Here is an 18,104-nt window from a genome sequence, read left to right as displayed (position 1 = left end):
GTTCTTAATCCAGTTGTCTCTTACATGAATCTTAATTCAATTGTCATGCTAAGTCTTTTCTCAACTTGGCACAAGGGTTATCTTGGAAAACTTAATTGAGAAAATGCCTCCATAAGATTGGCCTGTAGGCAAGCCTGTGGGTGTTTCTTAGTTAGTGATTGATGTGGGAAGGCCCAGCCCATTGTGGGTGGTGCCTCCCCTGGACTGGTGGTCCTGAGGTTGAAATAAACCCTTTCCTTCCAAGTTGCTTTTGGTCATAGTATTTTATCACAGTACCAGAAACAGTAACTAAGACCCTAATCAAATTGTCTATGAAGACATCACAGGCATCAACCCATCACAACAGCAGAGCCCTGAAGGCTTAATTGTCTTTCAAAGGTCCATGTCTCTCCCTATTAGCAAATCAAGTGTTAGGATGCTGCGGGAACTTTGGAAGGGTTCAAACACTCTAACTGTAGCAAACCTTAATTACCCACCAAAGGCTCAATCATCTACAGTGGAGGAAAAAACCCCATTCTAAGCTTTTGCCTGAGACTATAACAAAAGACAGATAAGAGAAAAAGAAGCCGAAGCTTGTCAACATGAATATCAAGCCCGTAACACCCAGGGGTGCCTGCTAGCCAGTCATTTGAAGAGGCATCTTTGAACTCCAGCTCATATTGCACCTTTAAAAAAGACTGACAATGCTCTGCAGACATGGCAGAGACCAGAGAGTGGTTTTAGGTCTCCAGGTATGGGAACCCATGGGGTCATGACTAATGGGCTGGGGCCTTGGATACTGATCCTCCTGGAGCCTCTCTGGAGAACCTTCTGGCTAAAGGAGGAAGCAGATGACTTACTTTCCCCACATTGGCGAAAAGCAGAGAGCAGAGCACTGTGGCCACACTGAGATGGGAGGAGGTGGAGGGAGAGGGCTTTCCCTGCCCCGGGGCAGAAGTAGGGACAGGGAAGTCCCTGCAGTCTCTACTGGCAGATTTGGGGCCAACACATATTGCTTTTCCTCCTTCCATATACAGTCGTATTCAAGTTAGGATTTCAAGTCACAATTCGAGGAGACACAGATCAGTCTTTCATGGAATGCCTTGATTTGTTCAGAAACCCAGGTGCAGGTGAGGAGATTTTTCTCCCCAAGCCTTAGAGTTCTGTTTAGGGTCATACGCTGTGCAGGCAGCCAGCTCACGACCTCTGGTTCCTGCTGGTCAGTGTTCATTTCAGATACGCACACCACTCTTCCCTTAGTTTGGTGGCTCAGTGGGCTGCCAGGCGTCCTTTCTTGCCTCTGACTGGTTTTGGCAGGAATCCACCGATGAAGGATTAATGCCACTCTGCCCTTCCCTGCCTACCTGGCTCCTCCATGGCACACTTCTCCCCAGAGCCTGCACTGTAGCTCCACACCATGATGATGTTCGCCTGTTCCTGGTGGCCTCATTTACCCCAGCTCCTGCCACCAGCCCCTTCTTGTCTGCTGGCAGAAGCCCCTTCCTTACCTGTTGGCTCACAAGATGCTCACTGGGTGACTTTCCCCTCTTTGTAGAATCCCTGACATGCTCCACACAGTAATGGCAGAAGGTGAGCACTTGGATGGCTGGCCCTAGAGAAAGAAGATAGCAATTCTGGGAGTTCTCGCCTCAACTTTCCACTCTGAAGGCCCATAAACACTTTCTCATCTCAGACAGGAGAATTGGAAATAATAATGTTGAGGGGAAGGCAAAGCTGTTTTATCCATTAGCATCTCAAATAGGTAAGGGACAGGCTGGTAGTAAGCAGCTAGTCCCTCTTTGTGGGTGAGGAAGCAAGAAAAGAAAATGCATACCACAACCAAAGCAACCAAAGAGGAGGAGGGAAGAGAGGCAGGAAAGAGGAAGGGAGGAAGGGAGGGAGGGAGGGAGGAAGGGAGGGAGGAAGGATAGGAGAATCAGTCAGGGAAAGGGAAGAAGCCTGTCTGTGCTCATCCAATCATCTTTCATGTGGTTCTCCTCTGGAAAAGTCAGAGAGTCCCACACAGTTCACGAATGCAAGGCAACCTCATACCAACATCTGTAGTGTCTGATCACAAAGAGATGGCAGGACATTGGCATGAAAAAACAGTTTCTAGGAACCCTCCTCCCCACTCCTCCTTTTCTCTTCCTCTTTCCCTTTCCTGATTTTTGCATCTCAGCTCTCATTTAATTTTGCCATCTTCAATTATTAAACCTTCCTGTAGTGCTTGAGAGCATCAGAGAAGTAGAAAGGGCACCTGGAACCCAGAACGGCCTCCCTTTGTCCCTATAACAATAGTCACTCCTGCACCTTGGATCTTATGGACTCTTTGCTTGGAGGCCAAGCACTATAAGGAAGCCCCAGTAAGCTGCTGCACACTCTTTCCCTGTCATCAGCACCTCACATCTGGAGGCAGATTGTGTATCCTGGAGATGGCGGATGCCGGTGCCCTGGCACAACTATAGCACATCTTCTCTCCACTGTTGCCCGGTAGTTCACTTTAGTTTAGAATCAGAACTTACATCTTCCTGTTCTTGAGAAGAAATGGTCATCTTAATTGACATAATTCTTCTTGATCAGGTTTCCTTAGCTTGGGAGCTGTAGGCTCCAGTCGCAGGGTCTCTTCCCTACATTCCGTAAATGTCCTTCGATCAGAACCCTTTGAGAATCCTGAAGAAAATATGGAATGTCTTTCTGGGAAAACAAACACGTGAACTTGAGTTTCCATTCCATCTCAGGGGTCACAGAACTGTGAAGATGTCTACTTACGAGCCACCAAAGGCTGGGTCTTCTCAGTGTGTACTGGGATAAACGATGCGTGTCAGAGCTCCCTGAAGTACCGGTTAAAGCCTGCATGCTCTCAATCCCACATTAAATCAGAATCCTTAGGGATGGGTGCCAAAAATCCACACGTTTAATAATCTTCCCAGGTGGTCTACATTCACAGTGAACATGGAGAAGGGTTGTTGGGGGCCCATCTTTTCCTGGTCCTTGGACTAAGCTCACTACTTCTAAAACTATTTGAATGGCTTTGCTCTCATCTGATGTTCAATGCTTATACTATTTTACCAATCAAACTGATCAGGGCCTGCCTTCCATTGCCTGGAGACAGAGGTGGAGGACCTAGACCGCCTGCCATCTTGTCTTCTTTGAGTGTTCCACAAACCAGACTCTCTGATGTATGTTGGGTATCAATTATTTTTATGAGGGCTCTGATTTTGAAGAGTGGCACGCCCTCTTCAGTTTTCTTTCCTCAGTTTCCATCTGAGTGTGTAACTCTACCAAGATCTCAGTGAAGGATTGTTTCTAACATCAGGCCTCTTATTGTCTAAACATCTTGAGTCTGGTCCAGCTGCTCTTCTCTGTGTCTATTTTATTGCCCATCTGTTGACACTCCCTGATCTCTCTAGATAATCACTTCCTTGGTCTTATATCACGTGGATTCTCCTTTATCCCTTGTCCTTTCTAGAATAATACTCTTTTTTTTTTTTTTCGTAAAAAATTACAATCTGTTAGATCAGAAAGAAACAGATTGGATGCAAGAAGTTTTGCAAAGCAATATGTTAGAAAGGGATGTCTCTGAGGTATGTTGGGGAATAGTACTAGTACTAGTGACCATCTCTGGAGTGCTGAGACTCTTCTGAGTTCTCCACATGGATTGACTTATGTGATTCTCTAGAGGTCCCTATGCAGTAGACTTTATGGCTCTATTGACCCTGCAGCTTGGAAAACTGAAGCACAGAGAAGGTAAGGAGCCCAGCCCTCCAGGGCAGCACATCTTCACCGCAAATAGAAGGCGCCAGCCTACATTCACCAAGTTACTCAGTGTCTTTTTTAAGGGTGCTTAGTAGCACACCACCGCCTACCTCCCATGGCTAGTGCCTCCTTCTTATTTCGTTCTTTGAGTCCTCAGAGCACCCACGGAATGCTGGCATGGCCCTGGACTTTTTATAGACAAGGAAAAAAAATAAGGCTGAGAGCAGTTAGGCAAGTCTCCATAATTGCAGAGCCAACAGACAGAACATCCAAGACTCCCACTCAGGTCCATCTGACTCCAAAGTCCTGGCTTTCAACTACTCTGTGACTAGCTTACACATGTGTGCCCATGTGTATATATGCTTGTTCGTGCTCTGTCTCCACATGCATGTTCAGAATTACACAATAACACTATTGCTACTGCTATTTCCTGCCATCAGAGCATGGCTGTGGAGGCGTTACAAATGTCGATCACAGCATCAATGTCCCTGGAATTCATTCACGCATGTGGTGTGCTGACTGCAAAGGTTGAAGCTTCACTCCATTAACAGGGTTAAAACAACAACAAAACCAGACAAACTGTGTCTCTTCTCCAGTGTTCAGGTTGATTTTGTGATAGGCCTGTGACTCCAGGGCAGCATAATCAGGATGGAATGTAGAATCACCATGGAAACAAACCTCTAGGCGCATCTGCAAGGGAGTTCAAAGGTTCAGTTCATTGAGGTGGTAAAACACTCTAAATGTGGGTGATACCATCCATTGGGGTGAAGTCCTGAACTGAATAAAAAGGAGACAGCATTGAGTACCAGCTTTCTGGCTACAGGGACAATGCAGCCAGTTGCCTCACATTCCTGTCACCACGCCTTCCCCATCAGGATGGACTGTGTCTTCCAAGGTCTAATCCAAAACAAAGCCTGAGAAATCTCCTCTATAGTGCCAACCATTTGGACATCTGGTCTCCCATAGGTTCTACTACTCATGGAGGTTTAGATGGTGTATAGTCTTGCTGGAGGAAGGGTGTCGCTAAGGGTGGACTTGGAGATTACAAGCTTTGCCTCACTCTCAGTTCACTCAGCTTTGTGCCTAGGGTTCAAGATGTGAGTGCACGCAGTCTCCTGTCCCTACCACCATGCCTTCTGCTTGCTTCCCTGCCTCTGTCCTGCCATGGTGGCCGTTATCTCTCTGGAATCATAAGCCAAAATACACTATAGGAGAACAATCATGTCTTGGATAGACACAGTACACACATTTTCCTGCACTGTTACTCAGAGAATCTTCAGATATTTTTAAGTCTCAAGTATTGGTGATAGCAATGGAAGTTTCTAGAGTGAGGAGAGTAAGTAAATGTCTCCATGTTCAGACCTTGTCTAAATCACATCTGCTGACAGCATTCTTTGGCTTATAGAGCCCTGGGGGCTGCAGGGGCAACGCGTTCACTGAAATGATTATGGAAGGTGCAAAGCGTCACAGTGGCGCACCTGGTCACCTTCCCACATTCAGTAGCTCTTTGAACGACAGCACCATAGTCTACACATTTCAGTTCATCACATGGTGGCATCAGTAAGCAGTCACTTAAAACGCTACACGGTCTAGATGAAGGATTTCTCAGGAACATGTCATTTCAATCCACAACATTGAGGTGGGAAGAGAGAAGGTTTTTGGAGCTAGTATGTATGGTTAGTAAAGGAGAGGAACTTCGTTTGGCGCTGATACAGGTGGATGCATCTAGCATCCAGCCATGCCTTCCTCTGCCACCCCTTCTGAGAACCGCATCATTTCCAATTCACTGTGTGCAAGCATCAAAGAGCAGCTTGTGAACCTAGAGGCTCCCTCACATGACTCACTTGCCGGCTGACCTCACATTGTTGGACTTTTGAAATCAAAAGTGTCCTCTTTACACTGGGACTGCTGTAGGCAGGTTCTCACGAGCCCCACACCAAAGGCAAGCATGCCACGCCAGTTTTTCCTCCTTCCTTGCTCTTCAAAGATGGCTGTACTCAGCTTGGCCCAGACGAATACAGAATTTATGAACAAACTTGCTGTGAAGGCAGCTCTCCACTCCCTCCAAAACCTCAACCAGTGAGCTCCTTTCCAACACTCCCATGCCACGGGGTGTTAATGATATGTAGATTAAATGTCATCGTCAAAGACAATTTGCATTCACTCACAGCAGAAAGGAGAATGTAAAATTTCAAAGCAATCGTACAAAATGTCTCCAGCCTCACAGGTATGTTTCCATTCATGGCTCCGTTATCTTTGGGTCAGCCCTGTACAGTCATTTAAAAACAAGAGAAGAACCCAGGTGACTGGCTCCTACCACCACCAAAGGCCAAAAGGGTTAGAAGGTTCTAGGCTCCTGCTGCCCTTTACCTCAGGGAGAAAGACCTAGGAATGTTACCATTGCCTTTAACTGTGTCAGCCTGACCTTGAGACAGCAGATGGGCAGCTCTGAAGGAAAACGATGCTTTCTCTGCAGTTGACCTGATTTCTCCAGCCTGAGTCTCCGTTGTGCTCAAAGGCAACTTTCACCTGTCTCAAGCAGCTCAATGCAATTGCTTATTTATGGATATTCGACACTTGCCAGCATGGGAGTTCACTCTCTGGACACCTGCTATATGTATTTGTTCCACTCTCTACAAGGTAGTAAGTGCACAACGCAGGGCTCTGAAATCTGCGCACCCGTGCATTCTTTTCTCCGAACTTGGGTTCATCTGGGTCAACAAAGCACTGGCTGGCAGCTGTAGGCACAGCAGCAGAAGGTGGTCAGGGCTAGCACCCAGGAGAACTCAGTAGAGAAGGAAGCATTGGTCCAGTCTTCTGTCAACAGGGCTAAGGATGCAGTGATGCTGCGTGGTGATGCTGCAGTTCAAGGATCGAAGGTCAAGAAATGCACACAGGGCGTCTATCACAGAGTGAACCAGGTCCCAAGAGGGTCTCCTGGCCTCAGTGTCTGGCAGGGCTGGGCTGTCAAGTGAAGGCTTTAATGACCACAGCAAGAAAGTCTAGTAGCTTCTTCTTTCTTCAGAGAAGTTGGTCATTTATCTCTGGGATATTTTGTATTGGGGTTTCCTAGCCCTACTTTAGCTCAGCCAGGAAATCCTATACTGCCAACTTAATGTATACCCTTTCCCTTGGCTTCCTCTGTGTAGGGTTCTAGAGAGGTGTGAGGGTCTAGCTCTCTCTGTTAATCAACTTTCTACTGCTATGACAACTACCTGACAAACTACTTGGAAGAAGGAAAGGTTAGGGCCACCTCACAGTTTCAGAGATCTCAGCTCAGGGTCACTTTGTCCCGTCATTGCTAAGTGTTTAGTGAGGCTTCACTGTTGGGAGGGCCTGGCGGAACACAGCTGCCCACCTCATGATCTCTGGGAAGTGGAGAAGGGTAGAGGAGGAGGTAACCTCCTCCTGCCATACAGGACTCTTCTATAGAGCCCCTTCCTAGAGTTTTACAACAAAGGCTTTGGGGGGAATTTTAGACCCAGAGCAGAACACTACCTAAAAATGAATGGTTAAATGTCTGAAGGGCACAGGAACCCTTGACAATTGTCACCTGTAAGGAGTGAAGCCTTGTAGGGAAATAGAGACTTCTTTTGGGCAGGTTCTTGTACCCTTTAGAAATTATACTATGTAAACATTTTATCCCATGAAAAATGCTAAAAAAACAAGTCACTCTTTCATTCTTTGGATCTCTTGAGTATCAATTCCTCCAAGTTCACTGGGCTGTGAGCAATTAAGGGGCCATACTCTCTTTAAAAAGTATATCTTTGGCTAGAATGAAAATGCCAGAAGTAAAAAAGAGGAACATAGGGGGCTGGAGAGATGGCTTAGAGGTTAAGAGCACTGGCTGCTCTTCCAAAGATTCTGAGTTCAATTCCCAGCAACCACATGGTGGCTTGCAATCTGGTGCCCTCTTCTGGCCTTAAGGTGAAACACTGTATATATCATAAGTAAATAAATCTTAAAAAAAAAAAAAAGAAGAAGAAGAAGACCATGAAAAGGGGATGCTAAGAGTCCCTGCTGTATCCTTTTACTTTTGTTGTAAATATCTTTTTATCTTCTTGCTTCTTTGTGGGTTGCTTCTCTCCTATTTGTTCTACTGTTGCCTAGCAACCATGGGCCCAAAGAGTCAGTTTGACTAAGCTCATCTGGGCCATGCTGGGAAGTAGAGATTCCTCCACTTAGCACCTCCCTGCATGGACTGGGCATGGGCATGCTTTCTGAAACTGAGCAAGTACGGATGACACCCCCCCCCCTCCCGCTGCTCTGTCTTTTTCTAGAATGCTGTGTGTGGTAAGGGCTATATGGAAGAAAGCAGCTGAGGCTGGAGATTTCAGTCAGGCCTGACTTCTCTGCCCCTGACCAGAAGGCTGCTCCAGGGGACTCAGCTGCCCCACCATGTCAGAAGGCACTGAGCACCACCAGTGGAAGGCTCCAATTCCTTCCCTTGTTAATTCATGGTAATTCATTACCAGGTTAACTCCAGTTAATTGCCATGCTACTTCATGGTAATTCGTCGCCAGGGTAATTCCATCCATCAGCTTCCTCTTCCCCATCTCCAGGCAGAGTAGAGAGATGTGACGCCCATAAATATACAAGAGCAGAACTATGCACCACATCTCCCAGAGGCTTAAAACAAGGCAGGCGGGTTCAACTGAAGAACACCCAGTGCCTTTATTTCAGGAGCCCTTTGAGTCATCTGGTCTCTGAAGATGTCAAAGAGACATAAAACAAACAAACAAACAAACAAAAAAACGCTAAAGCTACGCAAGGTCTGATGCTGGCTTGATAAGCTGGCGGAGAGTCATCTATGTAGAGTTCTGTGTTCAGTACTCCGTGTTGAGATCTTTCGATGGTCTCTTCTCCTGATCTGGGAATCGAATCCAAAATTTTGCCCATAGGAGGTGAGCACAGCAATACCAAGCTACAGCCCAAGCCTTGTTTTGTTGAAATAAGATCATTTTATGTGGCTGTGGCCAGCCTTGAACTCCTACCTCTCCTGTCTCTGCCTCCCAAGTACAAGGATTGTAGGCAGGTGCCACCACACCCAACTTCTGGCTTTTGATAGTAAGAAACTCTGAGCACGCTAATGCCGAGAGAAGAGAGAAAAAGAGCACTGCAGAAATAAGGCTTGGGGACCCTCACATTCTGTGGACTGGTGGCCAAGAATACAGGTTACAATCATGATCTGAGGCTTCACAGGCACGTGTATGGAGGTCCTGTGGGTGGTGCAACTTGAAACAGTGAGCACCTCTGCCATCTTGGGCTTGAGTCAGTCCTGCATCTTGGTAGTGTCCTGTGGAGAAGGAGGGACAGTCACCAAGCCAGTTGGTTTCTTAGAGAAGAATTTTGTAGGTAGAATGTCACTTGAGGAGACTAAGAAGGGAACCAACAACTCTTTATGTTTTTCCATTGGACACCAGTAGCTTTGGGCAAATAGTTTCAGAAGGTTGGCGGGTTGGGGTGGGGTGAGCAGGAGCAATAGAGTAAGAGGCATTTTCAGTGGATGGGGAAAATATTAGGTTACACAACTCCAGTAAGTCATAAGAAGGAAATAATAATCTCAAGTAGCCATCACTACTATGCCAAGCAGCAATGCGCCAAAGGCCTCTATTCAGATGCCTGTGCACGTCCACCAGAGGATGGCTGCGTACAAAGACGGCTGTTGTATCCAGAGGAAGAGCTATCCCGAGTGACCACACATTAGACCTGGGGAGGGCTGGCAGCAGCTAGGAGAATTGATAGGCCTTCACAGAGCACAATTGTTCTGTGTCTTCTGGGTCCAGCCAAGAGGGGTTTAATTAAATGAAAATAAAAGGCATCTCAGTTCACCTGGGGAAGTGGGAAGGGCCAGCCAAGTTTTCCATCTGATAGTTTTCAGTTCGTCGTAGTGTGGCTCTCTAATCACTGGATTTTATTACTTTTTTTTTTTTTTGTGGTGGTGGTGGTGGTGGTTGTTTTGTCCCTCCCCCTCCCCCTTGGCATTATTAGAGTAGGAATTTAATTAAGGTAATTGTTTTATTAAACACATAGAAACAACTGTTCCACACTAAGCCTGCCTTCCTTCAGTTCAAATGATGTGGTTCCCATGAGAACACACCACACCATTAGCCCTGAGTCCTGACCCCTCAAGCTAGAGTCTACACCATACCATTAGCCCTGAGTCCTGACCCCTCAAGCTAGAGTCTACACCATACCATTAGCCCTGAGTCCTGACCCCTCAAGCTAGAGTCTACACCATACCATTAGCCCTGAGTCCTGACCCCTCAAGCTAGAGTCTTGAAGTCCTTATCAAAATCCATTTAGTCGATAGCACTGAAGGCTTAGGAGAAGGTTTATGGGTTTGTTGTTTGTTTGTTGTTTGTTTGTTTGTTTTGCTTTTGCTTTAATCTTAAATAAGGAATATATTAAAAAATAGGATGTGTTGGCACACACCTGTAATCCTGGAACTCTGGAGGTTGAGCCAGGGGGTACAGCTGGCCTTAGAAGCATAGAGCCAGCTTGTCTTTTAAAAATGAAAATGGTACTGATAAATAATGGCTTCTGAGTTTTCCTATCTAGTGGCGAGATGGGGAGGGGGGCAAATTCAGCTGTTTTTCTTTTTACCAAAATCAGCACACAAGAGTACCAGCCCCCAAGCAGCAGTAATTGGTAGGAACACAGGAAGCTCAATTGTGTCAGTCCCATGGCCCAGCAAAAATTGAAAATAAAAAACACTGACTTTGAAAAAGGCATTTTTATTAAAAACCATGAACTTGAATGGATAGTTGAACGGCAGATCCCTTTTATTCTCAGCTTTTACTCCGCTTGAATGAAACCAAAGCCTCAGGCGTAGGAGATTGTTTATTTCTGCTTAGCCTCCCGCCCAGCCTTGTATATCCTTTGTGTATCTTGTAGTCGCCTGGAGTTGGCATTTCACTCAGTATGGAAACAGACGACTGTGCAGTGGTGAGGACACTGATTCCTCAGACTTACGAGAATTGCTCTTCATCAAGGCCTTGGCTCTACCAGAGCTGCTGCGGGTCCCGTCTTGCCATCCAGCTGCCTTGTTCCATACCTACCCTATGCCCTGTCCTCGGTGCATGCCCATTGCCCTCGCCTGTGCTGAGTCAGGTCCAGCCAGGGGCTTCTTCCTATCTCTAACCTTATCACAGGCTTCCTGGATGCTGGTTTCCAATCCCTTCTCATCAGTTCCTTATCCCTCCCGCCGCCCCCCTCCGGCGAACCCCAAAACACAGCTTCTGAGCAAAACCCCTTCATGCCCTCCCAGGCTCCTGAGACCCTCTCCCAACACCGTACACTCCTGTTCTCCACAAGCTGCAGGGGCCCTGGCAGGTATTCCCCAAGCTCTGAGCCCAAACACGGGCACCCTTGCCATCTTGGCTCTCTAAGCTTAGGCAGTATGTCGTGGGAGTGCTGGTAATTCCACTGGCAGCTAGGGAACGGAGGGTGCATCCCTTCAAGCCCTCATTAAACGTGTTCCGGTCTTTTCCTCTGCAAAGGCCTACGCCTATTTCTCGGGCATCTCGGTAGAGGGCGCTCCGGCATCAGCACAGTCAGGCACCGGTTGTGAATCTGAACACCGCACCCCCCCCCCCCCCCCCCCCCCCCCCCCGCATTGCGCAGCAGGTTTCCAGTCTGAACACGCAGTAATCTTCCTGGCACATGCGCATGCGTGCTGTCGTAAGTGCTCACGTTATGTTCTTGAGCCTGGTCCACGGTACAGGATGGCCAATAGGCTCAGCTTTTGCATTTTATACTATTAGCTTCACAAAAAAACAAAGATAATTACTATGTAACTCCTTAACTATTAAGCAGGCTAGACTCACTGGAGAACTGCTTTAGTTGGTAGCACATAAGCCCTTTAAAGGAGAGAAAAAGAATCTCATAGGATGCGATTTCAAAGTTACTGAGTTATTCCATTCTGTTTATTTGAAGTAACTGAATCCATCTTTGGGTGTAGAGTCTCCTGGAAGAAGATAGCTCATTTCTTGATGAGCTCCACTCTTGAGAAATCCATCACAGGCCAGACACAGCGCTTACTGTTCTTGGAGAAATATCTCGGTTTGGTTAATTAAAATGAAGACAGAAGTACAGTGCAGGCAGTAGTGTCCGCTCAGGGGGAAATACACAGATAGGACCACCGTCGCTACGGAGGTGGCTATGCACTCTTTAACACTGCTTCAAGGTACTCACATCAAAGGTACTATTTATTGGGCACTGTGTGTGCCAGGCACACTACCAGACATCACCTTTGTGATCTCATTTACTCCTCAGAAGTGCCCCATGGGTTAGGTACATTTCAGAGATGGAAGCTCCAGGTTGGTGAAGGAGCGGCTGGATTCCTTCCTGTCTTGTCAAACGGCCCAGGATACCCACCTTAAGGGGGATTGTTCATGGAAAAAGAAGTTCATGGTGGGTCTGACGTGTCTGGCAGGTGTATTGGGTAAATAGCCCCATCTCCCCCCCCTCCTCTCCCACCCTACCCCCGCCCCCTCACAACTCCAGGGCTTTTCAGTTGAAATCCACATTTGAAGGCAATTCCTAATTGCCTCAACCAAACGACATTTTTTACAATGTGTTAGGAGTTAAATTATCAGCTGCAAAATCAATGTATCACCTGGTGAGCAAAATTAGAAAGTAGAGCCACAGCTATTCAAAGATGGTATGTGGCTGTGTAGTGGCTCTCTTCTGGAAGGCTCTATTAGTGTCTATAGTCTGTGGGGTTGGTTTTGTTTTTGTTTTTGGGTTTTTGTTTGTTTGTTTGTTTGTTTTGTTTTGTTTTTTTGTACTGGACAACAGACAGCTCTTAACTGCTGAGTGCCACCATGAGGTGCAAAATACAAGGACTACAGAAACGATGATGAGGCGGCTGGCAGTGACCGGAACAGCATGAAGAAGACAAGTACATCTTACCACAACTACCCTTCCAACTCCTCTCAAGTTAAAGCAAGTCCCAACTGGGGATAGAAGCAAGAGGTGCTATCTTCTGCCGACGCCATTTGTGAGAGCCAGACTGAGAAATGTCATGCTGGACCTAGGCTATACATGAGAATCCCAAGGCAGCAGTCACCTGTGTGTGAAAGAGGACAGATAGAGACTCAATCCAGAGAAGGAGACCCTCTCTGGGGCATGCCTTTGAGAGAGCCGAGAAAACTCATCCCCAAACACAAAATCCCGCCCTCCCTGTAACTGACATGACATGGATTAAACTGGATTAATTTCCTTTTTAAAAAAAATTAAAGAAGTGCATTTTGTAAGTGCGTATGTGCATGCACACACGTGCACATGTGGAGGTCAGAGGGCAATTGTCAGGAGTCTTTTCACACCTTCCGCCATGTAGGACCCAGGGATCAAACTCAGGCTATCTGTGCTTGGCTGCAGACACCCACTGCCATTTTCACTCCCCCTCCTGTCATTTCTTCTTGCTTATCTGCCTTTGGGGGCTTCTGGATTCTTCTGTGGGAACCACCACACTTCAGGCTGGAGCTACATTAGCCAGTGTGTTCCCTTCTTGGACAGAAGTGCTGAATTTGAAGCCAACTCCAACTCGGCAGGCCAAAGAAATGTGTGTTCCTAGCTTTTGTTGAAGTTACTGGATAAGCCCTTTTTCCTTCTAGTTTCTAAGCAAAAGGATGTGAGGCCACAGGAGTTAAAATGATCCACCCAGAGGGAAACTGAGGATGGGTGAAGATTTTTGTCTAGCTGTGTGAACCCCTGGATCCAGCCACGCCAGAAGAGAAAACCTTCATCCTAAACTTTTTTCCCCCCTTGTCTCAGTCAGGGAATATATTAATATACTTACCCTTTTGCCAATGCAATTGGAGATTAATTTGAGGCAAAAGGCTTGTGCCCTTGTAGAGGGAGGGCATCCCAGAATCAATGCAGCACTGGTCTTAAGCAGGCTGTCTGCACTGAGGTCCCCCTTAGCAAGCCCCAGCACTCAGACAGCTTTCCTCCTCTAGCAAGGTGGACAGGGAATCTGCACGAACCTTGCGAGGAGTAACACCCACCACCAGCCCCTGGGCTTGACTCTAGCAGAGGCCTGGACTGACTTTTGCAGTTGTGGGCATTCAAAGATGGTATTGGAGAAGTGCGATTTTCTCACAGGCTTTGGTACAAATGAAGTCATGTATGATAACCTAGCATTTGAAAGGTTCATACGAAAGCATACACACACACACACACACACACACACACACACGTGTAATACGTATTAAGTTCACAAACAATAAATATTTTTATTTTCTCTTCCTGGCTTGTATTTGCTACTTTTTCTGTCCCAGAAGCCTGACCTAAAGAAATGTAACCAGTTGTCCCTCGGCTGGGCATCTCCAGTTTCCAGCATCCTCAAACCTCTGTGTCACTCATAATCGCTCCCCTCCCACTTCCCTCTACATGCAGAAATAATATACATTTGCTCTGTTTTGCAAGGTAGAATAAAACCACAGAATGGAGAGTCCGGAAATGGAAACAGAGGATATGCATTTGTGACCCATCACACCAACAGTTCCAAGCTTAGAGACACAAATTTCACAAGCAAGGGCTGTCTAGAGCCCCGGCTTTCCTGGAGCCTGGTCAGGTGATCTAGACCTCTCTTCCATCTCTGCCCCCACCTCATCCCTCCTCCATGGTAATACTCAAGGTGGAACGACAAAGGGTGCCTTCTCAAGACTAACTTTATCCGGGATGTCAGCAGAATTGGGGGAGCAAAAAACAAGGCACCAAGCAGTGTGTCTGAGAAAGAATTGTCTGTAGTTATCTAGGCAGGTGGGCGCTACTCCCTGCCGAGCCTCCCGGGCGCCCCGTGGAGTTAGGGCAAGATGGACAGCTTGTGCCTTAAGAAAGGATACCTCCCAGAACACAAGGGCACAAGAGACCACGCGGTGGGAACGGGGTTGGGGGTGGGGAGAAGCAGGCTGCTGGTTCAAGGAGGTCAACCCCTTCCCCTGGCTCTTCCGCGTTGGTGCCGCAGTCTCACCACCCAATCCCTCTGCAGACGCAGTCCTTGCCGGGCCAGCTGCGGGCTCGGCCCAGGGCGGGGGTTCCGGAGCCGGGAGATATTTTTAAAAGACACGTCACGGGCTTGGGGAGGAAGAGCCCGCGCCCAGGCCCATAGTCCGCGCGAGGCTGGCGGGAAGGGTCGGCCGGGCGAGTTTCGAACGACCGGAGCGCGCGAAAAGGAGCAACCGACCAAGAAGACCCCGCCTGACCCCGGGAGACTGCGGGGCGTGTCAGGCAAGGGGCGTGGCTGGTGGGCGGGACCAGAGGGGCGGGGCCGGCGCCCTCCGGCCGCAGCAAGCTAGCTGGTGGTGGCGGTGGCGGCAGCGGCAGCAGCAGCAGGAGCAGCGAGAGTTCTGCAGGGACAGCAAGGCAGCAACGCCGACAGGGACGCCGGGGAAGCCCGCGCCCTGCCTCCGCCTCAGTGGCCCTCCCAGGGAACTGGAGCTAGAGCCACTGCGAAGCCAGAGGCTACCTTAGAGCGGCGTCGCGGGGAAGCCTCAGATCGAGCCTGGGCAAGGCACAGGGCGCAGGCATCCTTACACCGCGGCGACTGTCCGTGGCGGCTGCGCGGGAGACAAAGCCTCGGGAGAAAGATGCCCGCGGGGCGCGCACCCGGCGGGGTAGGGAGTGGGCGCCTCCGAGTCTAAGTGCGCCTGGCCTTGCGCCCCGGGGACGCCGAGGCCCCTTCGGGTCCAGCGGCGGGCGGGGCCCAGGTGCGCCCGGCCGGCCGCAGCGGGCCTGTGACTGCTCGGGGGGGCGGCGCCCTCCCGCCGCAGCCGCAGTGGCCGGCGCCGCAGCAAGGAGCCATGGGCAACATCTCCTCCAACATCTCGGCCTTCCAGTCCCTGCACATCGTTATGCTGGGCTTGGACTCAGCCGGCAAGACGACGGTGCTCTACCGCCTTAAGTTCAATGAGTTCGTGAACACGGTGCCCACCATTGGCTTCAATACCGAGAAGATCAAACTGAGCAACGGCACCGCCAAGGGCATCAGCTGCCACTTCTGGGACGTGGGCGGCCAGGAGAAGCTACGGCCCCTGTGGAAGTCCTACAGCCGCTGCACGGACGGCATCATCTACGTGGTGGATTCGGTGGATGTGGACCGGCTGGAGGAGGCCAAGACGGAGCTGCACAAGGTGACCAAGTTTGCGGAGAATCAGGGCACGCCGCTGCTGGTCATTGCCAACAAGCAGGACCTGCCCAAGTCGCTGCCGGTGGCCGAGATTGAGAAGCAGCTGGCGCTGCACGAGCTCATCCCGGCCACCACCTACCATGTCCAGCCAGCGTGCGCCATCATCGGCGAGGGCCTCACCGAGGGCATGGACAAGCTCTATGAGATGATCCTGAAACGCAGGAAGTCTCTCAAGCAGAAGAAGAAGCGGTAATGCGCCCCGGCAGCGATCAAGAACGAGGCTGAGCGAACGAGCCAGTGAGTGAATGAATGGACGTCTGGTTGAGCGAGAACCCGCGAACAAAGACAACGAACCAAAGCGATGCTTCGAATTTTTAGAACACGATCTCTGTATCCAAATACAGTACTTGGAGACCTAGCCCGGTTGTGGAGGCTGCGTTATCACCCATCTCGCCACCTGCCCCACTCCCCACGCCAGCTCAGGGGACCTTTTGTCTAAATGCTTGAGCTACCGATGGGGTGGGGTAGGGTAAGCCATTGGGGTGTGGACGAGAGGACACGAGGGTCCCGTGGTGCGCCCTCTGGCCCCAGGTGGGAAGATTGGATGTCAGAGAGACAAAAGCGATTTCTTCTAGCTCCAGCAGGGCCAGAAGTTCAGGCTGCCTAGCCCCCACTGCGGGGGGAATCACGTGTGAGTTACCTGAGGTAGGCACTTCACACAGAACCCTGGGGATACCCCTGTGGGAGCGGGTGTACTGGGGTGTGCTGATGAAGGGGGGTGGGGATGACCGCTCCTTGCATTCAGGAGCTGTAGAAACAGTAATTTTATGTCACAGGGCAGGTCCCTGTTGCAATTTCATTTGTCCTGCTCTGGACCCAAAGGAGATGGTAGTTTGGGGCCATCCAGAGGACTGCCTGGGACCATGCAGCAGCTGGGGGGCGGGGGCAGGGTTCCGTGCTTCTGGCCTTGGCTGGGAATGGCCTGGAAGATGCCACTTTCCAGGTGTGTGTGTGTGTGTGTGTGTGTGTGTGTGTGTGTGTGTGTGTGTGTTTGAGAACTGCTTTTCAGCCTGGGGTGAGACCTCTTCCAGATGGCCTAGGCCCTGTCCATGCGTAGGTCATTATCACATAAAGAGACCAATAAAACAAAGAAAAATAGAAAACCATTGGAGGTGGTGGCAATGCAGGTGTTTAAAGGGTGAGGTTCTTGACATCAATGCTCTGTGTGCGTGCGTGGTGTGTGTGTGTGTGTGTGTGTGTGTGTGTGTGTGTGTGTGTGTGTTCCCTCCATACTGCATAATCGGCATAAAAACTGGACCCTCTGTGTAGAATTTGAAATTCTCTCAGCCTACTGATTGGTTTGGAGGAGCACACCAGCTACAGATGTATGCTGAATTGCAAAACGGTTTTCTTACAGGGATTGGGGGACCTGATAATACTAACCACGTGGCGATAGGTTTCAGACATGTTTAAAAAAAAAAAAGCCACTTCCATAAATGAGTAATCTTCACCTTAGGAGAAAAGACTTTGCCCGTTTGTGGCCCTTGGCACCTGCAAGCGGAAACATGTTCGGATTTCTGAGCTGGGTCTTTGTAACCTATCTGGTTTCGGTATTTTACTCAAAATGTGTCATTAGAGTAATTGATGTCATTCACCAAAAGAATAAAACCCCACCTTGTAAAAGCTGACCTCGTTTGCATGGAATTGAAGAGAGGAAAAGTCTGAAGGATGAAGTCCTTTGGAATTCACCCTTGTGGGAGCTGGCCTGGCCTCACAGCCGGCCAGCACTTTGGTTAAGGGCGAACAACAATGCGTGCTTGAGATGAAAAGGAAGCAGACGCGTGACGTCATGGTCACTGGTACTCAGGCACTTCACAGTTTACTTGAAAGAGGCTTTGGAAAATAGATAAAGTGAAAGAATAAATACATATTTTTACTAATGTAATTAAAAAAAAACCTTTATAATCAGGAGTGAGTCTTGGCTTGTTAAAAGCTGCCATTTATCTTGAAACACAGTATCAAAAGAGAAATTTACAACTGACTTTGTTTTTCTTTTAATTTCTCCTCTGTAACCACGTTTTAGGCTAGGACTTTGGTTCCCCTCCATGGCAACACGTTGCTGTGCAAAGGAGGCCATGGTTGTGAGTGGGTACCGAGTTGGTCACCATATGAGCCCATCCATATTGTCTTTGACACTCTAGGAGTCAATTTTTAAGAACCATAGGCAGAAAGC

At 48.8% G+C, this 18,104-nt stretch overlaps 1 protein-coding gene across 1 annotated transcript; it reads left to right on the top strand.

Annotated features, from left to right (window-relative positions):
- The first annotated feature begins 15,052 nt into the window (after positions 1-15,052).
- Positions 15,053-17,153, top strand: Arl4c (ADP ribosylation factor like GTPase 4C). The gene has a single exon (XM_051154294.1). The coding sequence runs from the start codon at positions 15,546-15,548 to the stop codon at positions 16,122-16,124; it is 579 nt and encodes a 192-aa protein (XP_051010251.1). The 5' UTR covers positions 15,053-15,545; the 3' UTR covers positions 16,125-17,153.
- The last annotated feature ends 951 nt before the right edge of the window (positions 17,154-18,104 follow it).

This window comes from Acomys russatus, chromosome 12, assembly GCF_903995435.1.
Source record: "Acomys russatus chromosome 12, mAcoRus1.1, whole genome shotgun sequence".
NCBI lineage: Eukaryota > Metazoa > Chordata > Mammalia > Rodentia > Muridae > Acomys > Acomys russatus.
Note: the sequence above shows the minus strand (reverse complement) of the source record. Positions and strands in the feature narration are given on the sequence as shown.

Bases quoted from the DNA above. Each gene is read 5' to 3' on its own strand.
- Arl4c (XM_051154294.1), top strand. From the start codon at position 15,546: ATGGGCAACATCTCCTCCAACATCTCGGCCTTCCAGTCCCTGCACATC.